Here is a 21,003-nt window from a genome sequence, read left to right as displayed (position 1 = left end):
CCATTTATAATAACACAAAATGTGATATATTAGATAATTTGACAAAGATACACAAGACGCATACACCGAAAACTACAAAATATTGCTGAGAGAAATTAAGGAAGACTTAAATAAACGAAGAGCTATACTGTGCTTCCTGATTGGAAGACCCAATATTGTGAGGATATCAATTCTCCCAAAATTAATCTATAGCTTCAGTGCATCCCAATCAAAGTCTCACCAGGATCTTTGGTAGAAATTGACAAGCTTATTCTAACATTTATATGGAAAAGCAAAGGAATAATTGCCTCGACAACTCTGAAAAAGCCAGCGTTGGGTAGCTTATACTATCTGATTTCAATTGGTTTTTTTTTTTTTTATAAAGCGACAGTAGTCAAGAAGTGTAGTACTGCCATAAAGATAGACAAGTATCAAGGACACACAATAGAAAAGTCTAGAAATAGACCTACATGTATACAGTCAATTGATTTTCAACAGGGTGCCCAAGCAATTCAATGGGGGAAAGAATAATCCTTCCAACCAACAGTGCTAGAACAACTGGAGAGGGATCCGAACGGTGGTGGGAAGGATTCCAGAGTCATGAGGAAATATCCTCTGGGGGTGATGAATATGTTCCCTACTGAATGTGGTGATGGTTTTATAGATGTTTATGCCTGTCAAAAACTCATCACGTTTTACTGTCTAAACATGAGCTATTTACTGTATGTCAGTTATATCTCAATAAAACCGTAAAAAGAAATGCAAAATAATAAAACAAACTCCAATAAAGAAAAACAACCCAAACTACATTTTTTTCTACTTAAAAGCAAAAGCAAACATGTATATGGTTGGCTGGAGCAAAGGCATATAAGTTTTTATTTTTTTTAAGATTTTATTTATTTGACACAGAGAGAGGCGTCGAGAGAGGGAACACAGGCAGGGGGAGTGGGAGAGGGAGAAGCAGGCTTCCCGCTGAGCAGGGAGCCCGATGTGGGCTGGATCCCAGAATGCTGGGATCACGACCTGAGCCGAAGGCAGACGCTTAACAATTGAGCCCCCCAGGCACCCCTATAAGTTTTTAATTAACAAGGCAGAGCTCACTACACCTATAGAGTCTTAAAGTACCACCCAAAGCTGCCCAGTCCTGAAAGAGAGGTCACTCTAAACTCTTCAGAGATGCGCAAATCCTTCTAACGAGTAGCTAAAATACCACCATATTTTCTGGCTAGCTCTTCCAGAACTTTTCTTGAATGAAAATCTAGTTTGTTTATATTCATTTTTATATGTTCTTCAGACAATTTGGGCAGAATGTATTAAGAAATGCATATTTAGTGAGCTAAAACCAAACCAACATAAAAAAAAAAATTGGGGATTATACTCACGAAAATCAGTCAGAAACTACTGGATTGGGCCTGAGGAAATTTCTCAGTTAAAGGAAATTGCCTTAAGCTTACCTGTTTTTGTCAGAGGGTGACTGACTAGTTGGCGAATGACATTGTTTTCTGATGACCTCAAAAGCAGCACAATGTCAGTTGGAAGAGTGTCTCTATTTTTAGCTAAGAACCCACTTGCATTATACAGGACCTGTTGATAAAGTAAGTTTCAGTATCACAATCAATGCCATTCTCCTTGTCATCATCACCAGCAGCAGCGACAAAATCATGAATAGGTATTTACTGAGAACTTCCTCTGTGCTGAGCAACAGGAATACAAAGATTTATGAACGAAGTCCTTTACAGCTTGGCTGGAAGAGCAAATTTTTCCAGGTCTACAGTATATTTTGTCCGAGAAAAATTTGTGTCTTGCTAATTTGGTTGGAATCATGGTTTGTTGCCTTTCATTTATTATGTTGGAAACTTGGTGTTGTTTCCTTTCTGTGTTTGGAGGGTCGAGGGTGGCATAAAGGAGGCACCCTGGGGCCACCAAGGCATTCTCATTTCTATGGTAATTGATTCACAAGCAGTGAATTGGCCATTATAAATTTTTGTTTCACTAATAGTGTGGTTTAAGTACACTATGAATATTCATGTTTCTGGCACTTCTAAGTAATTTTAACACTAAAGATCAATGTAATCCGAAGATTTCTGTAGGATGATCTCATATAGTTGCTGTTATGGATTGAACTGTGTCCCCCCACAATTAATATGTTGAATTCCTGATCCTAAATGTGACTGTATTTGGACAGGGTCTTTCAGGAGGTAATTAAGGTTAAATGTGGTCTTAAGGGTGGGACCCTAATCCCATAGGACTGGTGTCTTCGTAAGAAGAGAAAGACATACTTGAGATCTCTTTCTCCCTCTCATGTACCCAGAGAAAAGGCCACATGAGAACACTGCAAGAATGCACCCATCTGCAAGCCAGGGAGAGAGGTCTCACCAGACAATGACCTTGCTGTCACCTTGATCTTGGACTTCTAGCCTCCAGAACTGTGAGAAAATAAATTTCTGTGCTTTAAGCCACCCATCCTGTGGTATTTTCTTATGACAGTCCAAGGTGACTAATACAGCTGTTAAAAACAACTGGATAAAATGATCTTAGCAAATTCTTAATGGATGTTTTGAAAAAGACTTATTTGGAAAAATCACACGCTGAACAGCATGGGAGAGGCCATAACTATAATATTTAAGGTGGATTTTTTTTCAGTGACAAAAGTCTGTGGAATATTGAAATTTGTGGAATAGAGAAGTCCTAGTAGACCTGAATCTTCCAAGTTCTGTGTTATTTTATTTTGTTTCTGTATTTCTCATTCTCTGCATTTCTTTCTTGATTTTAATATCTTCTCAGTCCTCCAATATTTATACCATCATTGTGAAGGAATGACCTGTTATTCTCTGCAGAAGGGAAACAGAGCATCCTGTGGGTTTAGGACAATATATCTGAGGTTTGCTCTGCTGTGGGAACGTGCATTTATCAAAGCATAAACATCCAACTGCTGAACAGTCCATTAGTCAACCCCACCTCGGCCAGCTCCATTATCCGACCACACCTCCAATTTGGCACTTTCTCCTGTTGGGCAGGAGGAGAGACAAAGGCTTCTGTGGAGAGAGAAGCACCTCAAGGCTATAAAAGGCAGTTTATGCAAAAGGTTCCCAGCTAACATTAAAAGAAGGAAAAAGTAGGTCCCCCTTGCCAGCCAATCTCCCCCAAAGCCAGATCTTAGGATCAGAAAAATGAAGGCTTTGATGCTTGTCTCTTTTCTTTCTTGTTTTCCCTTAGTTTCTTAATAAATTCCTCCAGAAAAACTATAACATTGTCGAAGTAGGAGAAGGATTTTTTGTTAACCTTCTCAGGATAGATGCTAGAGCAGATTGCTCTGGAGCGGGATTTCTGGCAGTCAATTGGACAGACTATAGGAAGTTGAAGAACAGATTGGGGCAGAAACAGATGGCTATCTCATTACAACCAACTGTAAATATTTTGGGCCATAGTTTTCATGTTTATCATTATTATTTGATGAAAGACTAAGAGAAACTCATTCATAATTCTTCACAGACCTTACCTTTCCTGCATAATGGTGAATTCCAAAACTAAGTTCCATTCTTTTGGGCCTCCAGAAATACTGTGATTTCAGGTTACCTTCAAATTTTTCTATAGAAAAAAAATTGAACTCCAATATCAAGTTATGTAAGGAGATGCTCAGAAAATACTGATTGACAGAATCATCTCTTTCACCATAAAATGGACAATGTGCAGTGAAAAGACAATTTTACATAATGATAAATGCAGATTTGGAGCATAAATGTTGAGACCAAACTCAAGATCATTAATTGAACCATTCTATTATGATTTAGAGCAGCAGTTCTTAAACCTTGGCAAACAAAACCCCCCTGGAGGGCCTATTAAAACAGAGTTTCTGACTTAGTAGATCTGGGGGTGTGTGTTGGGGGGGATCCAAGAAGTCACATTTCTAGCAAGTTCCCAGGTGATGCTGATGGTCCTGGTCTGTAGACCACATTGTGTGAACCACTGGTCCAGAGGAAGGAAACTACTTGAGATTAACTGATCAAAGAGGTTTGTGAAACCCAGTTTGATGTGAAGCCATGAGCCTAGAAATCTGGTATTCTGGCTCTCTTTTCTATTAGAATACATTATTATTGATTACATACGAAAAATGTAGGGTCATAAAGGCAGTTACAGTCCTATAACAACTGTGCCACCTTCAGAGAATTTTTTACTCCATGTCCTAGAAGGGACATTTTAACCTCGAAATCAAGTGATTGCTATGAGACAACTTTCCCCAGAACTTTGGGATTGTTTTGTTTTCCATTCGTATTGTCCAATTAGAGGAGAGAATAAGCCAGTGGGTGAGTCACCAGGAAGCAACATCACAGACTTAATGGTAAGAAACAAACTCATCACCCAAAGTAAATGAGAGAAAATGTGAATCCAAATTTTCTGCAAATATTTATTATACATAATCAATATCTCCTACCATTAGGGAATATGGTATTTCTCCATTAAAAAATGATTTTTTACCTAAACAAGCTAAAGTTTTATTTTTTAATCTAAGGAATAAGACATTCTTAATTTTAACCATTTTAGAAGATAATCTATTAAAAACACATACATATCTTTGCCTTCTCAAACAGAAAAAATGAATATGTTTACACTTTCTTTGATTACTCGTGATTATTGTCAATATTTACTAATGTACTGTAATTTAGAGATTATTAAGGTAATGGAGGCTATTTGCCTCTATTAGACTAGTGCCTAGATGAATTTATTAACTATCTCTTTTCAATTTCCAGAGCTGGTCTTTTGCCCTGCCCTCCAATTTTTATATTGGGCCTGGGTAGTTTCTTTTTTGAGGAGGTGGGGCTTGATAAATTCTGAGGTTATTTCTAACATAAGATCCTATGACAATGTAAGGAGAAGTCCAATACCAAACTTGTTTAATTCATCACTAAATATTTCACCCTATTTTAAACATTCACTGGTCCAGATATTAGACCCAAAGCCTCTTCTTTAAAGTTACATATGCAGGCTTTGTGACAGCTATTTTCTTCCAGATAATTAACACAAAATTCTTTTTAAGTCATCCAGAGCATTCTATTACTGCAGCACAAAACGATGCAGACATACTGGGTTTAAAACTCACCCACAAGAGTCTGGTCAGTGGCCTTGGGAAACTGACTTTCTTCATCGAGCAGGGATAGCAGACCCATTGGCTTCTGCAGAAACATATCTAGGAGGGGACGGTTATCTTCATATTCAATCATTCTGGCATTAACACCTTCATTTAGATATTCATTCTATAGCAGGACATGACACATAGAAAAAAATCACTAAAAAAATGGTGAATTGTGAAATTGTGAAAGGTAGCTGGACAGTAATTGCCCCAAATTCTCTTTTACACATATTATAATAAATCGCTTCCTATGAACATTGCCCTTCAACTGAGGCTATCATTTTATTTTTCTTTCCCTGAAACTGAGAGCTCATTGAAGTCAGCAGTGATTCAAGGTAATAATAAAAGGTTTCTAGTCTCTATACCAGAATTATAGACATCTTAGGCTTTCAAAATTGCAAGAGAATATGTTGGTAATGAGCAGTAATAAAGTTATGCTCCAGAATTTATAGAATATCAATCAGGCATATCTTACATTTCCCCCAATTTAGGCCTTTGATCTAGTTTCAGAAATGGATCTCTCAAGAACATCTACTTAACCTCTCAGTCATGATGACATTTACACTGTTAGTAGGGTGGACAACTCTGGGTCATAGGAACAGCCAGTGGCTTTAGAACCAAGAACACCTAGGTTCATATCCAGGCTCTGTCTCTTAACTAGCCATATAATCCTTTGGAATTTTTTTATTCTGTAATCTCCCACTGTCTCATCTACCACATGGAGGAAACCATTTCCATCTAACAAGGTAAATCTATCTAGTACATTAAGAACCAGCTGCTGTTGAGTATACGATAAGATGCATAAAATAAAAACGATGAGTAACAATTAGTCTAAGATCATGGTGCCCACACAACACAGATGTTGATGATCTATTTTACCAAAGGGGAAGAACTGTGCTGTTGCTCCATTTCTATGACTCTTCCCTCATACTGTGCCCCTGCCCCAGGGCTGCACTCTGTAAGGGGACATGCATGACCCCTGGACCACTCGAAGTCATGCTCCCATGCAGGGCACTCACCAGTTCTCAGGTGATAAAGCAGCTATCACTGGGAAGTGTATGAAATAACTCTCGACTAATATGGCAAATATAAAGTGGCAAAATATCCCACACAATTCACAAATATAAAACGACAGGCTATTTTCATCATTATTTTAACTTAAAAAATTTTTTGTTACGTAGGCTCCATGCCCAGCACGGAGCCCAATGCGGGGCTGGAACTCACAACCCGGAGACCAAGACCTGAACTGAGGCCAAGAGTCAGACACCTAACTGACTGAGCCACCCAGGTGCCCCTTCATTATTATTTTAATATATTCTTTAAGTCATTAAATATTTTCATTAAACATCTCATAATAAGGCATCGTGACAGGTGATAAAGGGATGTTTAACACAAACTCCCTGTCCTCAGTGGATTTAAGATCTAACGTGAGTTAGATACTTAAAATGCAAGGTAACATATGATAGAAAAACGATATGTACAACGTACTCTAAGGAGTTCAGAGAAAGAGAATTTATTTCTGGCAACTTCGTGGAGGAATTTAGCCAATGGCAGGTGGGACATTTGATAGTCCTAAACTTCTAATCAGTATTTGGGTGATTATGAAATTGAAATCTCATTTCAAGGGTGTCACCAGGAAAAATAAGTGTACATTTTTAAGACAAAAAACTAATACGTAAAAATTTGGTAGTGCCCATTGACCTAAAAGGTAGCTCACCTGAAAGTCATTTAGTTTATCCAGTACATAAAAATGGAAACAATTTCTGGAAGTTTCACAGCTTTTGCATTTGAAGGTAACCTTGGGAGCAATATGTGGACCCAGAATGACTTTACTAGTAGACGCATCAGGCTGACAGCACATTATAGCTTAAATGACAACTGCAAAGTTCAGAAGAGGTTTTGTATGTTTTGTATAGAAAGCACACAAGGTTAAGGTCTAAATCGATGCATCTGTCATTTCTATTTGCCTGTGTCAAAATCCACGGGACGTTTTTGTGGCAGGTCAGACAGAACAGAGAGGAGTAACGTGGAAAACAATGGGCTCCCCTTGAAGATACTTGTTAGTGTTATGGACTCCAGGCAAACCAACGGAGAGAACACGCTACGACTCAGGATTTACAAAGCACTTTTAGTAAAATGAGTCTGCCTAAAACAATAGATTATGCATTTTTAGAGCGGTTATGACCTCAAAATATTTAGTTATTTTTAAGCGTAAGAGGAGAAAAGAAGCTCATATATCTCTTAAGAAAGTCCTCTGCTATGCCCTGTATGTTAAAAATACATTTAGAGCAGAAGACAAGTGGAGTTAGGGGCGCCTGGGTGGCTCAGTAGGTTAAGCGTTTGCCTTCTGCTCAGGTTGTAACCCCAAGGTCTTGGGATTGAGCCCCGTGTCAGGCTCCCTGCTCGTCGGGAAGCCTGCTTTTCCCTCTCCCTGTGCCTGCCATTTCCCCTGCTTGTGCTCTATATCTCTCAAATAAATCAGTAAAATCTTAAAAAAAAGAAAAGAAAAAGAAAAAAAGTGGAGTTATTAACTGCAATAAAGGACTGTTTAGTATATATAATCTCTGCTCTGTTCAGATGGCCTGAGTTCCCTTTTGAGAAGGGCAGATGAATAACTACTTAAATATAAATCCAGGAGGCTTGGAAATCAGAAGACTTGGATGTTAGGAAGCTTCGTGCCCGAGTCGCGCTCTTGCTTGAGTTTTCAGTGTGAACTGTAAAATTTTAGGACAGAGTGGCAAGAAAGCCCATGGAAGGTGCTCCCGACCCATAGCTCTGGCCTAGAACACAGGGCTTAAGTGTCACCACAGGAGAGATTCTCGATGACGAAGTTGAGTCCTCAGCCTCACACAGCAGCGTGGAAGGGTGGCTGAGAGACGGCAAGCTTCCACATGGCTTGGAACGTTAGCTTTGACCCCTCCGCACAGACTGTCACACAATAGGGGCTGGACCCTCACCTCCTCAGAGAGACCTTCCCCCATCATCCAGACTAATTCATCAACCCCCTTCTTCAGCTGGTCACCCTCTATCCCTCCAACCACGTTTTAAAATTCTTTCACAATATTTCTAGCATTTTTACTGGTTTATTATTCTCCCTCTCTTGTTAGAATGGGAACTCCAAGAGGACAAGCACTTTTACTCACCTCTCTATTATTGAGCTCAGTATCTAGGGAGACCTGAGCATGTTACATAAATAATTGAGTGTTAAGGACTGAACTGCCCCCCACCCCCAAGTTCATATGTTGAGGCCCTCATATCCAATGTGACTGCATTTGGAGACTGGGCTCTTAAGGAGGTAATTAAGGTCAAATGAGGGAATACAGACGAGGCTGGAATCCCACAGGATGGGTTTCCTTCTAAGAAGAGGAAGAGACCCCAAGGAGGCAACTGCAGAGACTGAAAGCCCCGTGAGGTCACAGGGAGAAGGCAGACACCCGGGAGTGGAGGAGCCGGGCCTCAGGAGAAACCAAACCTGTCCCTGCTTTGATCTTAGACTTCTAGCCTCCAGAATGGTGAGGATATGAACTTCTACTGTTTCAGCTCCCTGCGATATCTTATGGCAGCCCCAACAGAGGAATACATGAGCTTTCTGGATTCCTATTGTTAAAAGTCATTTGAAAAGCTGTTTTCCAGATAGAGGAAGACTGGGGTGAAAACACTAAATCATGTGTGCATGCGTAATCCTCAGCTTCTGATTATAAATGTAATAATGCTCATATAAAATTTAACATATGGAAAAACCATGAAGACCTTAAAATTCACCTACAAATTCATCTCCTCTAAATACTGTCTTAACATTTAGTGGAATCTTTTCAGTCTTTCTCTACGCATAGTATTTTTGATAATAAAAATCACACTATTTATTCAATTTTAATTTCATTTCCTTTGACAAAATGGAATGGAGGACACATAATTGATATATTTTCATGAACATTATTTGAATGGCTACCTGAGATTACATACTATAGTTTTTTATTCCATTCTCTTATTTGAGGACATTTTAGATTACTTCTTTAACTATTTTATTGATTTTTTATTTTTTTAAGTACTCTCTACACCCAGTGTGAGACTTAAACTCGCAACCCTGAGATCAAGAGTCCCATGCTCCACCAGCTGAGCCAGGCAGGCACACCCTATCTATTTTAAATAGTGCTCTGACGTACATCTTCTGTATTTTGGATTTTATCTTTAGGACAGATTAGCTGGTCAACTTGTGAATGTTTTACAGGCTCCTGATGAGCATTTCTAGACCGACTTTTTTCAAGCTTGCAGCAATGTGCTTTCTAACCAGCCCTGCATACATAACCGCTAACTTGCGACATCTTCACCAGCACTGAATATTCGCATTAAAAAACTTTTCCAGGTATTTTTGAGAGGTGAAAATGATAGCGTATTGTTGTATTTGCATTTCTTTGATTCGCTCTTAAACTATTTAAGAAGACCGTTTGGAGGGGGAATAAAGTAGATCTATGCTTAGCACATATTACACAAGGCCTGCTAGCTACTATTCGCAGTGTTACTATTCTGAAACAGATAATAATAAACATAATTTAACTTTTTCTTGGGCTCGGAGATACCATCACACCACTGTCCGTTGCTGTGATATTGCGGAGGATTCATGACGCTAGAGATCAGAGTTACACAGAGGAGAAGCTCAGGGGCTTCACTGAAAACATCCTCCATGTCAGGTTGACTTTTGTTGCTTTGTCTCTTTCTCATTTGTTTCTACATGTTCTCCTGATCATGTGCTATCTCTATCTTCCTTAGGAATTTATTCCTGAGGACACCTGGCTGGCTCAGGTGCCTCTTGATCTCGGGATTGTGAATTTGAGTCCACGGTGGGATTAGAGATTACTTAAAAATAAAATCTTTACAAAAAAAGAGAAATTCATTCCTGAAGCTGGATTCTGAGTGACTTTCCTGGAGGAAATTATCTTCTTTTTCCTCCCCCAGCTTCACTGAGATATAATGGACATATAACATTGTGTAAGTGTAAGATGTATGATGTACTGAGTTGATAGACTTACATATTACAAAATGATTAGCCCCAGAGTCAATAACTACTTCCATCACATCACTAACTACCATTTCGTTTTTGTGGTGAGAACATTTTAGACCTACTCTCTTAAAACTTTCAAGAATATGGCATGGTTTTATCGACTGTAATCACCACACTGTACATTATTAGGTCCCTAGGACTTATTCATCTTCAAACTGGAACTGTACTCTTTGACCAACATCTCCCCATTTCCCGCAGCTCCCAGGCACTGGGAATCACCATTCTAGTCTCTGATTTTCACTTAGCACAATGCCCTCAAGTTTCCATCTATGTTGTCACAATTAACAGGATTTCTTTCTTTCTCATGGCTAAATAGATTCCATGGCGTGTGTGGTGTGTGTGTGTATAATATTCTCTATCCATTCCATCTTTTGACAGGCACTATTGTTGTTTCGATTGTGCGTAATGCTGCAATGAACGTGTGAGTGCAGACATCTCTTAAGAAATCTTGTTTGAATCTTCTTTGGATATATACCCAGAAGTGGGATTGCTCGATCATATGGCAGTTCTACTTTTAATTTTTTGAGAAGCCTCCATACTGTTTTCCATAGTGGTTACAGTGATTTATATTCCCACCAATAATGCACAAGAATTCCCTTTTGTCCACACCTTCACCAACACTTATTATCTTTTTTAATGATAGCCATTCTAACAGGTGTGAGGTGATAGCTCATTGTGGTTTTGATTTACATTCTCCTGATGATTAATGATGCCAAGCACCTTCTCATGTACTTATTAGCCATTTGTGTGTCTTTGGAAAAATGTCTGTTCAGATCCTTCGCCCACGTTTTAATCAGATTTTTTTTTTTCTCTTGAGTTGTAGGAGTTCTATGTTTTGGATATTAACCCCTTATCAGATAGATGATTGACAGATATTTTCTCCCATCGCATAGGTTGCCTTTTCATTTTGTTGATGGTTTCCCTTGCTGAGCAGAAAGCTTTTTAGTTTGGTATAGTCCCACTTGTTTATTTTTGTTTTTGCTGCCTTTGCTTATGGTGTCAAATCCAAAAAATTATTGCCAAGAATGATATCAAGGAGTTACCCCTTATGTTTTCTTCTAGGAGTTTTATAGTTTCAGGTCTTGTGTAATAAATCCCACTTGATTATGGTATAGGATAGTTTTAACATATTGTTGTCAGGTTTGGTTTGCTAATATTTTGTTGAAGATTTTTGCATCTATTGCTCAGCAGGGATATTAGTCTGTAATTTTCTTTTCTTGTAGTGTCCTTGCCTGGTTTTGGTATCAGGGTAATGTTTGCCTCATAAAATAAGTTTGAAGTTCCCTCCTCTTTTATTTTTTTGAAAGAGTTTGAGAAGAATTGTTATTAATTAAGTGTTTGGTAGAATATACCAATGAAACCATATGGTCCTGGACGTCTCTCTGTTAGGAGATTTTTGATTACTGATTCAGTCTTTTTACTAGTAATCGATGATATTTTCTATTTCTTCATCATTCAGTCTTGGTAGGTTGTATGTTTCTAAGAATTTGTCCATTTCTTCTAGGTTTTCCAATTTGTTGGTGTATAACTATTCATAGTAGTCTCTTATGATCTTTGTGTTTCTGTGATATCAGTTGTAAAGTCCTTTTCATTTCTAATTTTATTTACATCAGTCCGCTCTCTTTTTTTCTTGGTTAGTCTAGCTGAAGGTTTGTCAATTTTATTTATTAAAAAACAAAACAAAACAAACCACAGCTCCTGGTTTCATTGTTCTTTTCTATTGTCCTTTTAGTCTTTATTCTATTTATTTCTGCTCTGATCTTTGTTATTTCCTTCCTTCTAACTTTGGGCTTAGTTTGTTTCTTCTTTTAGTTCACTGAAGTATAAAGTTAAATTTGTTTATTTGTGATTTTTTCCCCCTTAATGTACGTGTTTATTGTTACAAATGTCCCTTTAGAACTGCCTTTGCTGCATCCCATGTTTTGGTATGTGGTATTTTCATTTTCATTTGTCTCAAGATACTTAGCTTTTTCTTTTCATTTCCATTTGACCCACTGTCATTCAGGAATACACTGTTTAATTTCCACGTATTTGTGAAGACAGCCTACATCACCATGTAAAAGACAGACAGGTCCTACCTAACCCCCCAAAGCACCACCTTATCATTATACCATGGGAGAATACTTTCTACTACCATTTGATAGTTTTATCTGAGTATCAAGTTTCAAAAAGATTTTCCTGAAATCACCAGGGTTTCAATCAAGGAATTTGGCTCAAATGATATTTTTCTTTTATAAAAGGTGGACATAAGTAGCGACAGGGGCAATGGGGTCTTTCACAGAACTTACGCCTGTGAAATGAAGTCATATCCCTTTCATGTAGGTGAGTATATCGTTTGACACTGCTCCATAGTTTCAGCTATTTTAGAATCTTTGGGGCGCCTGGGTGGCTCAGTCGTTAATAAGCGTCTGCCTTCAGCTCAGGGCATGATTCCAGCGTTCTGGAATCGAGCCCCACATCAGGCTCCTCTGCTGGGAGCCTGCTTCTTCCTCTCCCACTCCCCCTGCTTGTGTTCCCTCTCTCGCTGGCTGTTTCTCTCTCTGTCGAATAAATAAATAAAATCTTAAAAAAAAAAAAAGAAGAAGAAGAAGGTGGGCCTGGGGAAGGTAGAAATTAAGACAAAAAGAGTCCCTGTCCTTTAGCACAGAGCTAAGAGTCTTTCTGCCTTTCCATTCTAACCCTGAGGTCACATCCTAGGATTTCTTTGCTGGTGTTATATTTTCTTTTTCAGTTGTTCCATCTGTTAGTTCTACATCCTTCTTTTCAGATGGTTTCTGCTTCGTCCAGCATCCCAGTCTCTGCCATCCCAGTCGCTGCCTGTCCCAGTGCTGATGTTCTCTCCAGGTTCCTCCTTTCTGGCCTTATGTGGATCCCCCTTGGCCTTTCATGTGAAAGACTGCCCCCCCCTTTTCCTTCCTTCCTTCCTCCCTCTCTTCCTCTTTCCTTTCTTTCAAATCAATGGAGCACCCTTTCCTTCACATGAGGTATTGTTAGGTCTTTGGTTCTTCTCAACTTTGCTTATTTGTTTGTGAGAAGAACCCCAGATAGGTATCAGAAGATCCAGATTCTGGTCCTGGCTCTGTTTCACCAGTCTGTGACTTCCAGCAAGTCACAAGGAGTCATTTTTATCTGTGACATATAGATGATCTGCTTAGGTTTCTTCTGGTTCAAACATTTCAAAATGCCCAAACTGCCTGAATGTGTGGTGAAACTTAATGAATGAATGCATAAACATTCTGTTGATAGAACATGTGCAAGGGGAAAGAAGCCACATAAACACATTTATCCCCTGACATCTTATTTTAGTAAAAGAATTCCTACTCGCCAACTGCTCATACGAGTGTACACATGTATGGAAACGTTACCCACAGTGGAAAGAAACCACTGAGAAGAAGTTACTTATTCTAATGATCTTCATTCTAGGAAAAACATTTTAAAGGTTGAAAATCTAGGATTCAGGGTGCTATCACTACTTAAGGTGAGTTGAGTATTTTTATTATAGTGAAAAAAGAAACTGTACAGCCTTCCATTTTGAAATAAGTTCAAAGGTAAAGAAAAGTTGCAAGAATAGTACAAACAACTCCCATGTGCCCTTTCCCCAAATTCTCCAACTGCTAGTATTTTACCACATTTACTTTATCATTCACTCTCTTTCTATATATACATAGTATTTTTAGTAGTAACATTTCACTGAAGTAGCTAAATATTTGTAAAAACTAAAAATGAAGAAAACAAGGTGGTGATATGCATGTTGTAAAAATCTAAACTCTTGATGTAAAATAAAAATTATTTAAAATCTGTTTCTTCCTCAAGCGGATCTCAATGATCCTGTTGACTTTTACATTAATGTTAATAGGAAGCCATAGGGAATGTTGATCATCATTAACTTGGGAAGACATAGGTCATCGATTAAGAATTTGACAAGTAATGAGAAAGTATTTTGGGTAATTTGTAATAAAACAAACTTATTTTATTTTACATATATTTAATGAACTTTGGAGGAAAATGTTCTAAATGGTGTTTCCTGGAGCAGCTTCCTTTTTCAGAAAAACAAAGAAACAATGTATGTTAAGGTGAACATCTTAACCTAGAAAACTTTTTGTGTATGATACTTATTCTTGAAAACTCTTCAAAAACCACAAAAGATCTTACAAATTTATATTCTACTAACAGGTGATGGGTATTGGCTTATGATAAGGAAGAACTTCAATTAGGAATTCAGAAATGTAGTTTTTTATATAGCAGAATCTCTCACCTTAAAATATTTCTCCTCTACTGTCACACTGAGGTAGTTACCAAAAAATTTTATTTCAGTTTTGTCAACAGTATGCTCTAACCTGACATGAAGAAAATTAGAGTCACTGAATGGATCTATGCTTCCTATTATGTATTTTTTAAAAAATTACTTTATAGCATAATGAAAATATTTTTTAAAATGCTTTAAGACAATACTAAATTATCAAAATAAGTACCACAAATCCCCACATCACATTAAAGGTGCTGACCCAACTTCATTGATAAAAGAGAAACACAGAGTGTGTAGCATGGGGGTGGGGCAAGGGATGAGGGGGACACGGGAGCCCAAGCGGCTGCCTGCCAAGAGCCAGCAGGAGAGGACCACACGTTCACAGCTGGGAGCTGCTATAGGGATGCTCCACACATATCCAATCACTTGGATATCAACTTCCAAACTCACTTAGTATGTGAGAAGTTTAAGGAACATTCGTATGTGATCTCAAACAGTAACCCAAAACTTGACTGAGCATTTAAAGAGCAAGATTTGTTGTATCGAGGGTTTCTTTTCTTTTTTTTGTAAAGATTTTATTTATTTATTTGAGAGAGAGAGCACAAGCGGGATTAGGGGCAGAGGGAGAGAGAGAAGGACAAGTAGACTCTCCGCTGAGCGCAGAGCCCAACGTGGGGCTCGACCCCACGACCCTGAGATCATGACCTGAGCCGAAGTCGGACGCTTAACTGACTGAGCCACCCAGGCGTCCCTTGCTGTCTCAAGGGTTTCTTAAATGCATGGTTGTTTTAATGCTTAAAGAAAATGCCTCTAAATGGCCTTTATCACTTGGAGAACTAAAATAAGACAAATGCTACCACCACTGCACACACATGGCTTGTTTAATGGGGAAGAAATTTGGATATGAAATAAAAATTCACACTTCACAAGCAAAATAATTTGAAGACATTTATCAGGGGTCTATTTTGAATTACCCACATTTTTTTTTATCAGCTGACTGATCTTTTTACTTTGTAATATAAAAAAAGTTGAAAGTGTAGATACTGTATAATGAATGAATTTTTGTTTTTTGTAATTGCCACAAATTATGTGTTGGAGCCCATATTCAAAATTCCAGAAGCTTCAAACTTGAGGCTACAAACAGCTGGAGATGAATACACATTGCTTACTGCCAGGAAAGCCAGAGCCATAATTGCGGATACTGTTTCCATTATGTGCTGTAAATGGTTTCCTGCTTATAAAATGACTTCTGACTTTTAATGCTAAACCCATGGGTGGACATATAAATGATATATGTAACAGCTTCTCCTTGCACAGAACAAATCTTAATAGCTCATTTTAAAAATGAACTTTAGTTCAGTTAATAGCCAGAAAGATGTGCTGTAGGAACAGATAAGAATGCTTATCTTAGGTGTAAGATGTAAGCAGGAGTATAAGCAAGAGGAGCGAATCTTCAAGATTCTAGAATAATGCTTTGTAGGACACCTAATGGCCCCAGAGAACAATGGCATTTGTTCCAACTCAAACTCATGCCCGTTGGTGACTCATCAACGGTTGGTGGTTCATTCTCCTTGATTTGAAACAAACTTCTAGGGAACAGGGTTCATTTCTTTTGAATGTGCTACACCACAGTCATCACACCATAGTGCTCAATTAAAAGAAAGGACAAAACCCACCTACCACAGCCTCAGCATGACTCTAACTTGAAGAGAACTTCAAGCTTCTATCACACTTTGATTACTGTTGTGCTTGCTCTCACATGGAAGAAAGCCAGAAAACAAACAAAAACAACCAAACAAAAGCAAAATCTTGGCTACACAGTCAGTGTGGAGATTCAGTGTGAAGGCTATTGTAAAAAGATGCCTCCCTTATCAGGCATGAGCTTATATGTTTGCTGTCTTTTGAGATGCTAACTAAAAGCTTTCTGAAAAATATGGGAGTAAACAGTGTGCATCAAAATAATACTAATACAAATGTAACAGGAGGCTGACATATGAATACCTTATTTGTGGAATTAATAAAATTGACGGAAAATGATACATTTTTCAGTTGCAACTCATTTAGAAGAGTTCGAATCTTGAATATTAAAAGATTAAAACTATACTCTTAATGTCTATTTGTAGGGGTGGAGACTGTGATTGTTATTTAGTTTTCAGACCATTGTTTTAAGATATAAATTGTCCCTTTAAATTTTGTTAAAATCAATATATATAAAACGGTTCTTCTAGCGCTGGAAAAGTATGGAAGCTTCAAATATTATGAACATCAAACTCCAGAAAAATTTCAGGAGCTATGTGTTATTTAAAACTATCCACCCAGCAAAATATGGATTAAGTCAGTGCCATAAACTCTAGCTAAAAATGTTTTACTGTAGTCTATTGATTATTGTTTTAATGGAAAGCAATAGGGGGCGCCTGGGTGGCTCAGTCAGTTAGGGTCTTGACTCTTGACTTCTGCTCAGATCTTGATCTCAAGGTTGTGAGTTCAAGCCCTGTATTGGGCTCCATGCTGGGCATGAAGCCTACTTAAAAAAAAAAAAAAAATAGCAGAAAGCTGGCCCTGCACACCTGGCTCAGAATCACTCAATGATAACATTAACAATAACAACAAAAAGAAAGTAATAGGAAAATGATATTCAAAATACCTTCATAACCAACTTTGCTGGATGGAGTGTCTCACTGTATATTACATATCAGTTGAACTTGGGCTAAATAAGAAAACCCATTCAGGAAGCCTTTATTTATGTCCCAATGTTGTAGGACTGCTTGTAAAGATAATGTTTGTTGGTTTAAATAGAACCAGAAGCTGTCTCATCCGTGAAGGTGTTGCCTGAGCCTCGTGTCTTGCTCAGATTGCCCAGATTATTCGCATGTCCGTGAAACTGAGACCAGTATGTCTTAGTGATAAGCAATAATGGCATTATTAAATCAAGAAGCTCTCAGGTCCAACCTATGATTATATTTGACCAAGGAAAGTGTGACCATGGCTTTCACTAACGATTTAGCTCGATAGCTGTTTCTCATTTATAGAAATCAGGATAAGCATGTTCTCTACCTACAGCTAATACACACAGCTTATAGTTGGTATCTCTCAGCTACACTTTTTGCATTCACAGAGAAGTGACAGAGTAGGGGGGGAAAAAACCAAACCAAACATGTGCACCCACATGTTAAAATCTAGAGAATCACTGACTAATCCCATATCCAGCAGATCACACATTCGTCAACCTGATCACTCAGCTGCCAATGCCTGGCCTGTAAGATTATGTTGTGCATGAAGCAGGGATTCTTGGGTTGCTACCCTAGCAAGGCGCTTGAAAGGATTGTGAATGGCCTTAATTCCTCCAACTGCTTTGTATAATCCTGGATTCTAGTTGAAATTTTAATTTGTTGGGGACAATTTTGAGTTGTTTTGTCTTGAAAGCCTCTCAAGGATATTTAAAAGAGCCTTTCAGAATAGTTTCATTTGAAGCAAGCCCAAAGGCAAAAAGCATTAAAAGCATTAGGATCACGGATAAAATTCAAGACTATCAATCAAAGTGCACTGTAAACTATAGCATCCTATAAAAAGTGAAAAGCAAATAATTATTGAAAATTCTGTACATTGGTTTAAAAGCTAGTTCCAAAAAAACAGGTTCTAACCTCAACCCCCAAAAGAGAAGAATCACAGAGACCTACCAACAAGAGCTGTTAACTAATCACACAGGAAATACATGATGATGTAGCCGGTTCTATGAAAGAGGTAATCCTAATAGATCGTTACCAAAAAGTCCAAACAGAAGGGGAATGAACCACGAAAGACTATGGACTCTGGGAAACAAACTGAGGGCTTCAGAGGGGAGGGGGTTGGAGGATTGGGATAGGCCGGTGATGGGTATTAAGGAGGGCACATACTGCATGGTGCACTGGGTGTTATACATAAATAATGAATCATGGAACACTACATCAAAAACTAAGGATGTACTGTATGGTGACTAACATAACATAATAAAAAATTATTATAAAAAAAAAAAGTCCAAACAAAAATTCCTTGTTTCAGGCTCTGGTTAGAATGGGTTCTGTGAACACTGTGAGGCATTAAAGCAAGATGACATTAATTTAATAAATATTTATCAAGCACTCTCTATAGGTCAGGCTCTGAAGATACAAAATGAATTAAAACATAATCCTTGACCTCAAGGAGTTTGCAGCCTAGTGAGAGAGGCAAATTATAAACCAAATATTTTTACTGGAGCATACAGGAGGGAGGAACATGAACAAGTCTCACGAATTTTCCGGATTTCAGTAATGAGAAATGAAATGCAACATGACATTTTTGGCTTCAGTAAGTGGGTGGACAGACATGTCACTCACTGAAGAAGACTATAAGAGAGAAAGATGACAGGTTCAATTCTGGATGAATTTCTGGAAGCTGTCTTAAATGGAGGTCAGGAATTAAAAAAGAGGGGTGGGTGGGAGACGGGGACTTAAGCATCACTAGCATGAAGGGCATGACTGAAATAATGGAAATAGATGATCTTTCCTAGTGAGTATAAGAGTGTAGAGGACAGAACTCTTTGGGGCACTTAGCATTTAGGACAGCAATTCTCAACCATGGCTGTACCTTGGAATAGATTGGGAAACTTTAAAAGATACTGATGCCTGGGTCTCATCCCAAGAGATCTGATTTAACTGGTCTGGGACAGGGTCTGGGCACTGGGATTTTACAAAGATACCCAAGTCATTCAAATATGCAGCCAGGGTTCAGAACTACTAACTTATGGGACGGTACGGGAAGAGTAACAAAAAGATGGTATTTGGGATGCCCAAGCAAGGGTTTTCCAGAAAAACGAATCTGTCAACAGGTTTGAAAATTACAGAAAGGCTGATAATGTAGAGACTAAAATGTTTCTGATACTAATAATGACTGATGAGATTAGGAAGGCCCATTCCTGTATGGTGGGGGGGGGGGTGGTCAGAGCCAGATGTTACAGACTCTGTACTCAGCGGGGAAGAGGTCGATACCGCGCAACGAATACCGAACATTCTTCAAGAAGTTTGGCTGTGAAGGGAAGAGAGAGGCCATGGCTAAGCAATAAGCAGGCTGGAGAAGGGCTTTTGTTCTTAATAATTTTTAAAGATTTCATTATTTATCTAGACTGAGGGATAGCACCAGTGGAGAGAGAGGAGTGGAGAGAGACGAGACAGAGACAAAGCCAGAGACAAAGAATGAGAAAGAAGAGAAGGAATGACTATTTGATGGAACAGATCCTGGGGTAGATGGGAGCTGTGCAAACACAGATAAGATCTTACATTTTTATCCCTTTTATCGGCCCAAGAAATATCAAGATCTAAATGTTTTCTTTTGCTACTAGTGTTTTCATAATGCAATTTTAAAGTAAATTCTCCATAAACGTAGATATTTTGAATCGAAAGAGGTTTACGTTCCTCTAATTTATCTCAAATTTAAATAAAAACTTCGGTTCTAATCAGTAAGCACAAAACAATTTCATATTATTAAAGGGAGACCAATGAAATACTAAATGATATAAAATATGACCGCTTCTTTTTGACTTGATAAAATAGTTTGAATAATTTTAATACTATAGCTTTGCCAAATGCAATTTAAGTAAGTCTCTGATTTTTGAGGCTGAATCATAAATTACACGTTGTACCCTGACAAAATTGCCGTTTCGTGGCATTTGCATCAAACCCATTATCTTGTGTTCTGTTGCCTAGCTACCGGAATTCTGAGTTTAATGCATTTCAGATGGATATTTAAATTTCACACAGGATTTCAGCTGTGCAGTCTACAGAAAGAGAAACAGTTGGATACATCTGCTTACTTAAATTTCCAAAGGAAACTTCTTTGTTTACAAGGGCTCAGACTTGCTAAGTTTTGCAGAAGGGTGCATTGATTTTTAAAGGAGGACATTCAACATCACACTTTGAGACACACTAAATTCATACTTGCTTTCTGGTTTTGTTTTTGTTTTTACTATGGGCCATGGAGAAAAGAAAATCTTCCCGTTGCCTATATGTTTAAGGCTTGAAATCTATGACTGAAGTTCTGTTTCATTAGTACAATTCTGCATACAACACACACACATGCCTCCATCATTATAGTACCCTGACTTACCTGTTCCCATGTGAACACGTGTTGATTGAAATAATACTGAATTTGTTCATTTGCAATGTTAATGCACAGCTGCTCAAAGGAATTTTTCTTGAAATTTTCAAAGCCAAATATATCCAGAATGCCAATGCTCAGTTCATCACTGTTCCCACTGAAAAATTAAAGAGGCATTATTTTGAGTTCTTACTTTCTTAAGAGGGAATGTAAAGTAGGGCATCTCAGAAGATACTTTTGTGATTTAGCTAAGAAACTACTACCAAGACAGAGAGTGAAAAATTTCTCCATGGAATATAAAGTAAGTAGCATTAATTTAAATATGTAAAAGATATATGATTTTCCTTGTACTATAGAAACAGCTCCTATACTTTCTCCTGTGGGTTCAAGGGTGCAAGATCATAGTCCTAAGTAAGTCACAAATTGTGGGGAAAACCTGCCCAGCACTCAGAGCACAGAAAAATACACTCAATAAAAGCTATA

The 21,003-nt window shown here is 38.1% G+C and overlaps 1 protein-coding gene across 1 annotated transcript in view; it reads right to left on the bottom strand.

The window, feature by feature from the left end:
- MYO3A (myosin IIIA) overlaps window positions 1-21,003 on the bottom strand; it is a 232,053-nt gene that overhangs the window by 63,584 nt on the left and 147,466 nt on the right. Inside the window, exons 20-23 of the mRNA XM_045775374.2 lie at window positions 20,530-20,677; window positions 5,078-5,231; window positions 3,479-3,567; window positions 1,434-1,563 (exon numbers count right to left, since the gene is read on the bottom strand). Coding sequence (XP_045631330.2) covers window positions 1,434-1,563; window positions 3,479-3,567; window positions 5,078-5,231; window positions 20,530-20,677 — 521 coding nt within the window. The remainder of the gene's footprint in view (window positions 1-1,433; window positions 1,564-3,478; window positions 3,568-5,077; window positions 5,232-20,529; window positions 20,678-21,003) is intronic.

The sequence above is a fragment of the Ursus americanus genome, chromosome 31, assembly GCF_024610735.1.
Source record: "Ursus americanus isolate L20-20 chromosome 31, mUrsAme1.1.p, whole genome shotgun sequence".
In the NCBI taxonomy this organism is placed as follows: Eukaryota; Metazoa; Chordata; class Mammalia; order Carnivora; family Ursidae; genus Ursus; species Ursus americanus.
Note: the sequence above shows the minus strand (reverse complement) of the source record. Positions and strands in the feature narration are given on the sequence as shown.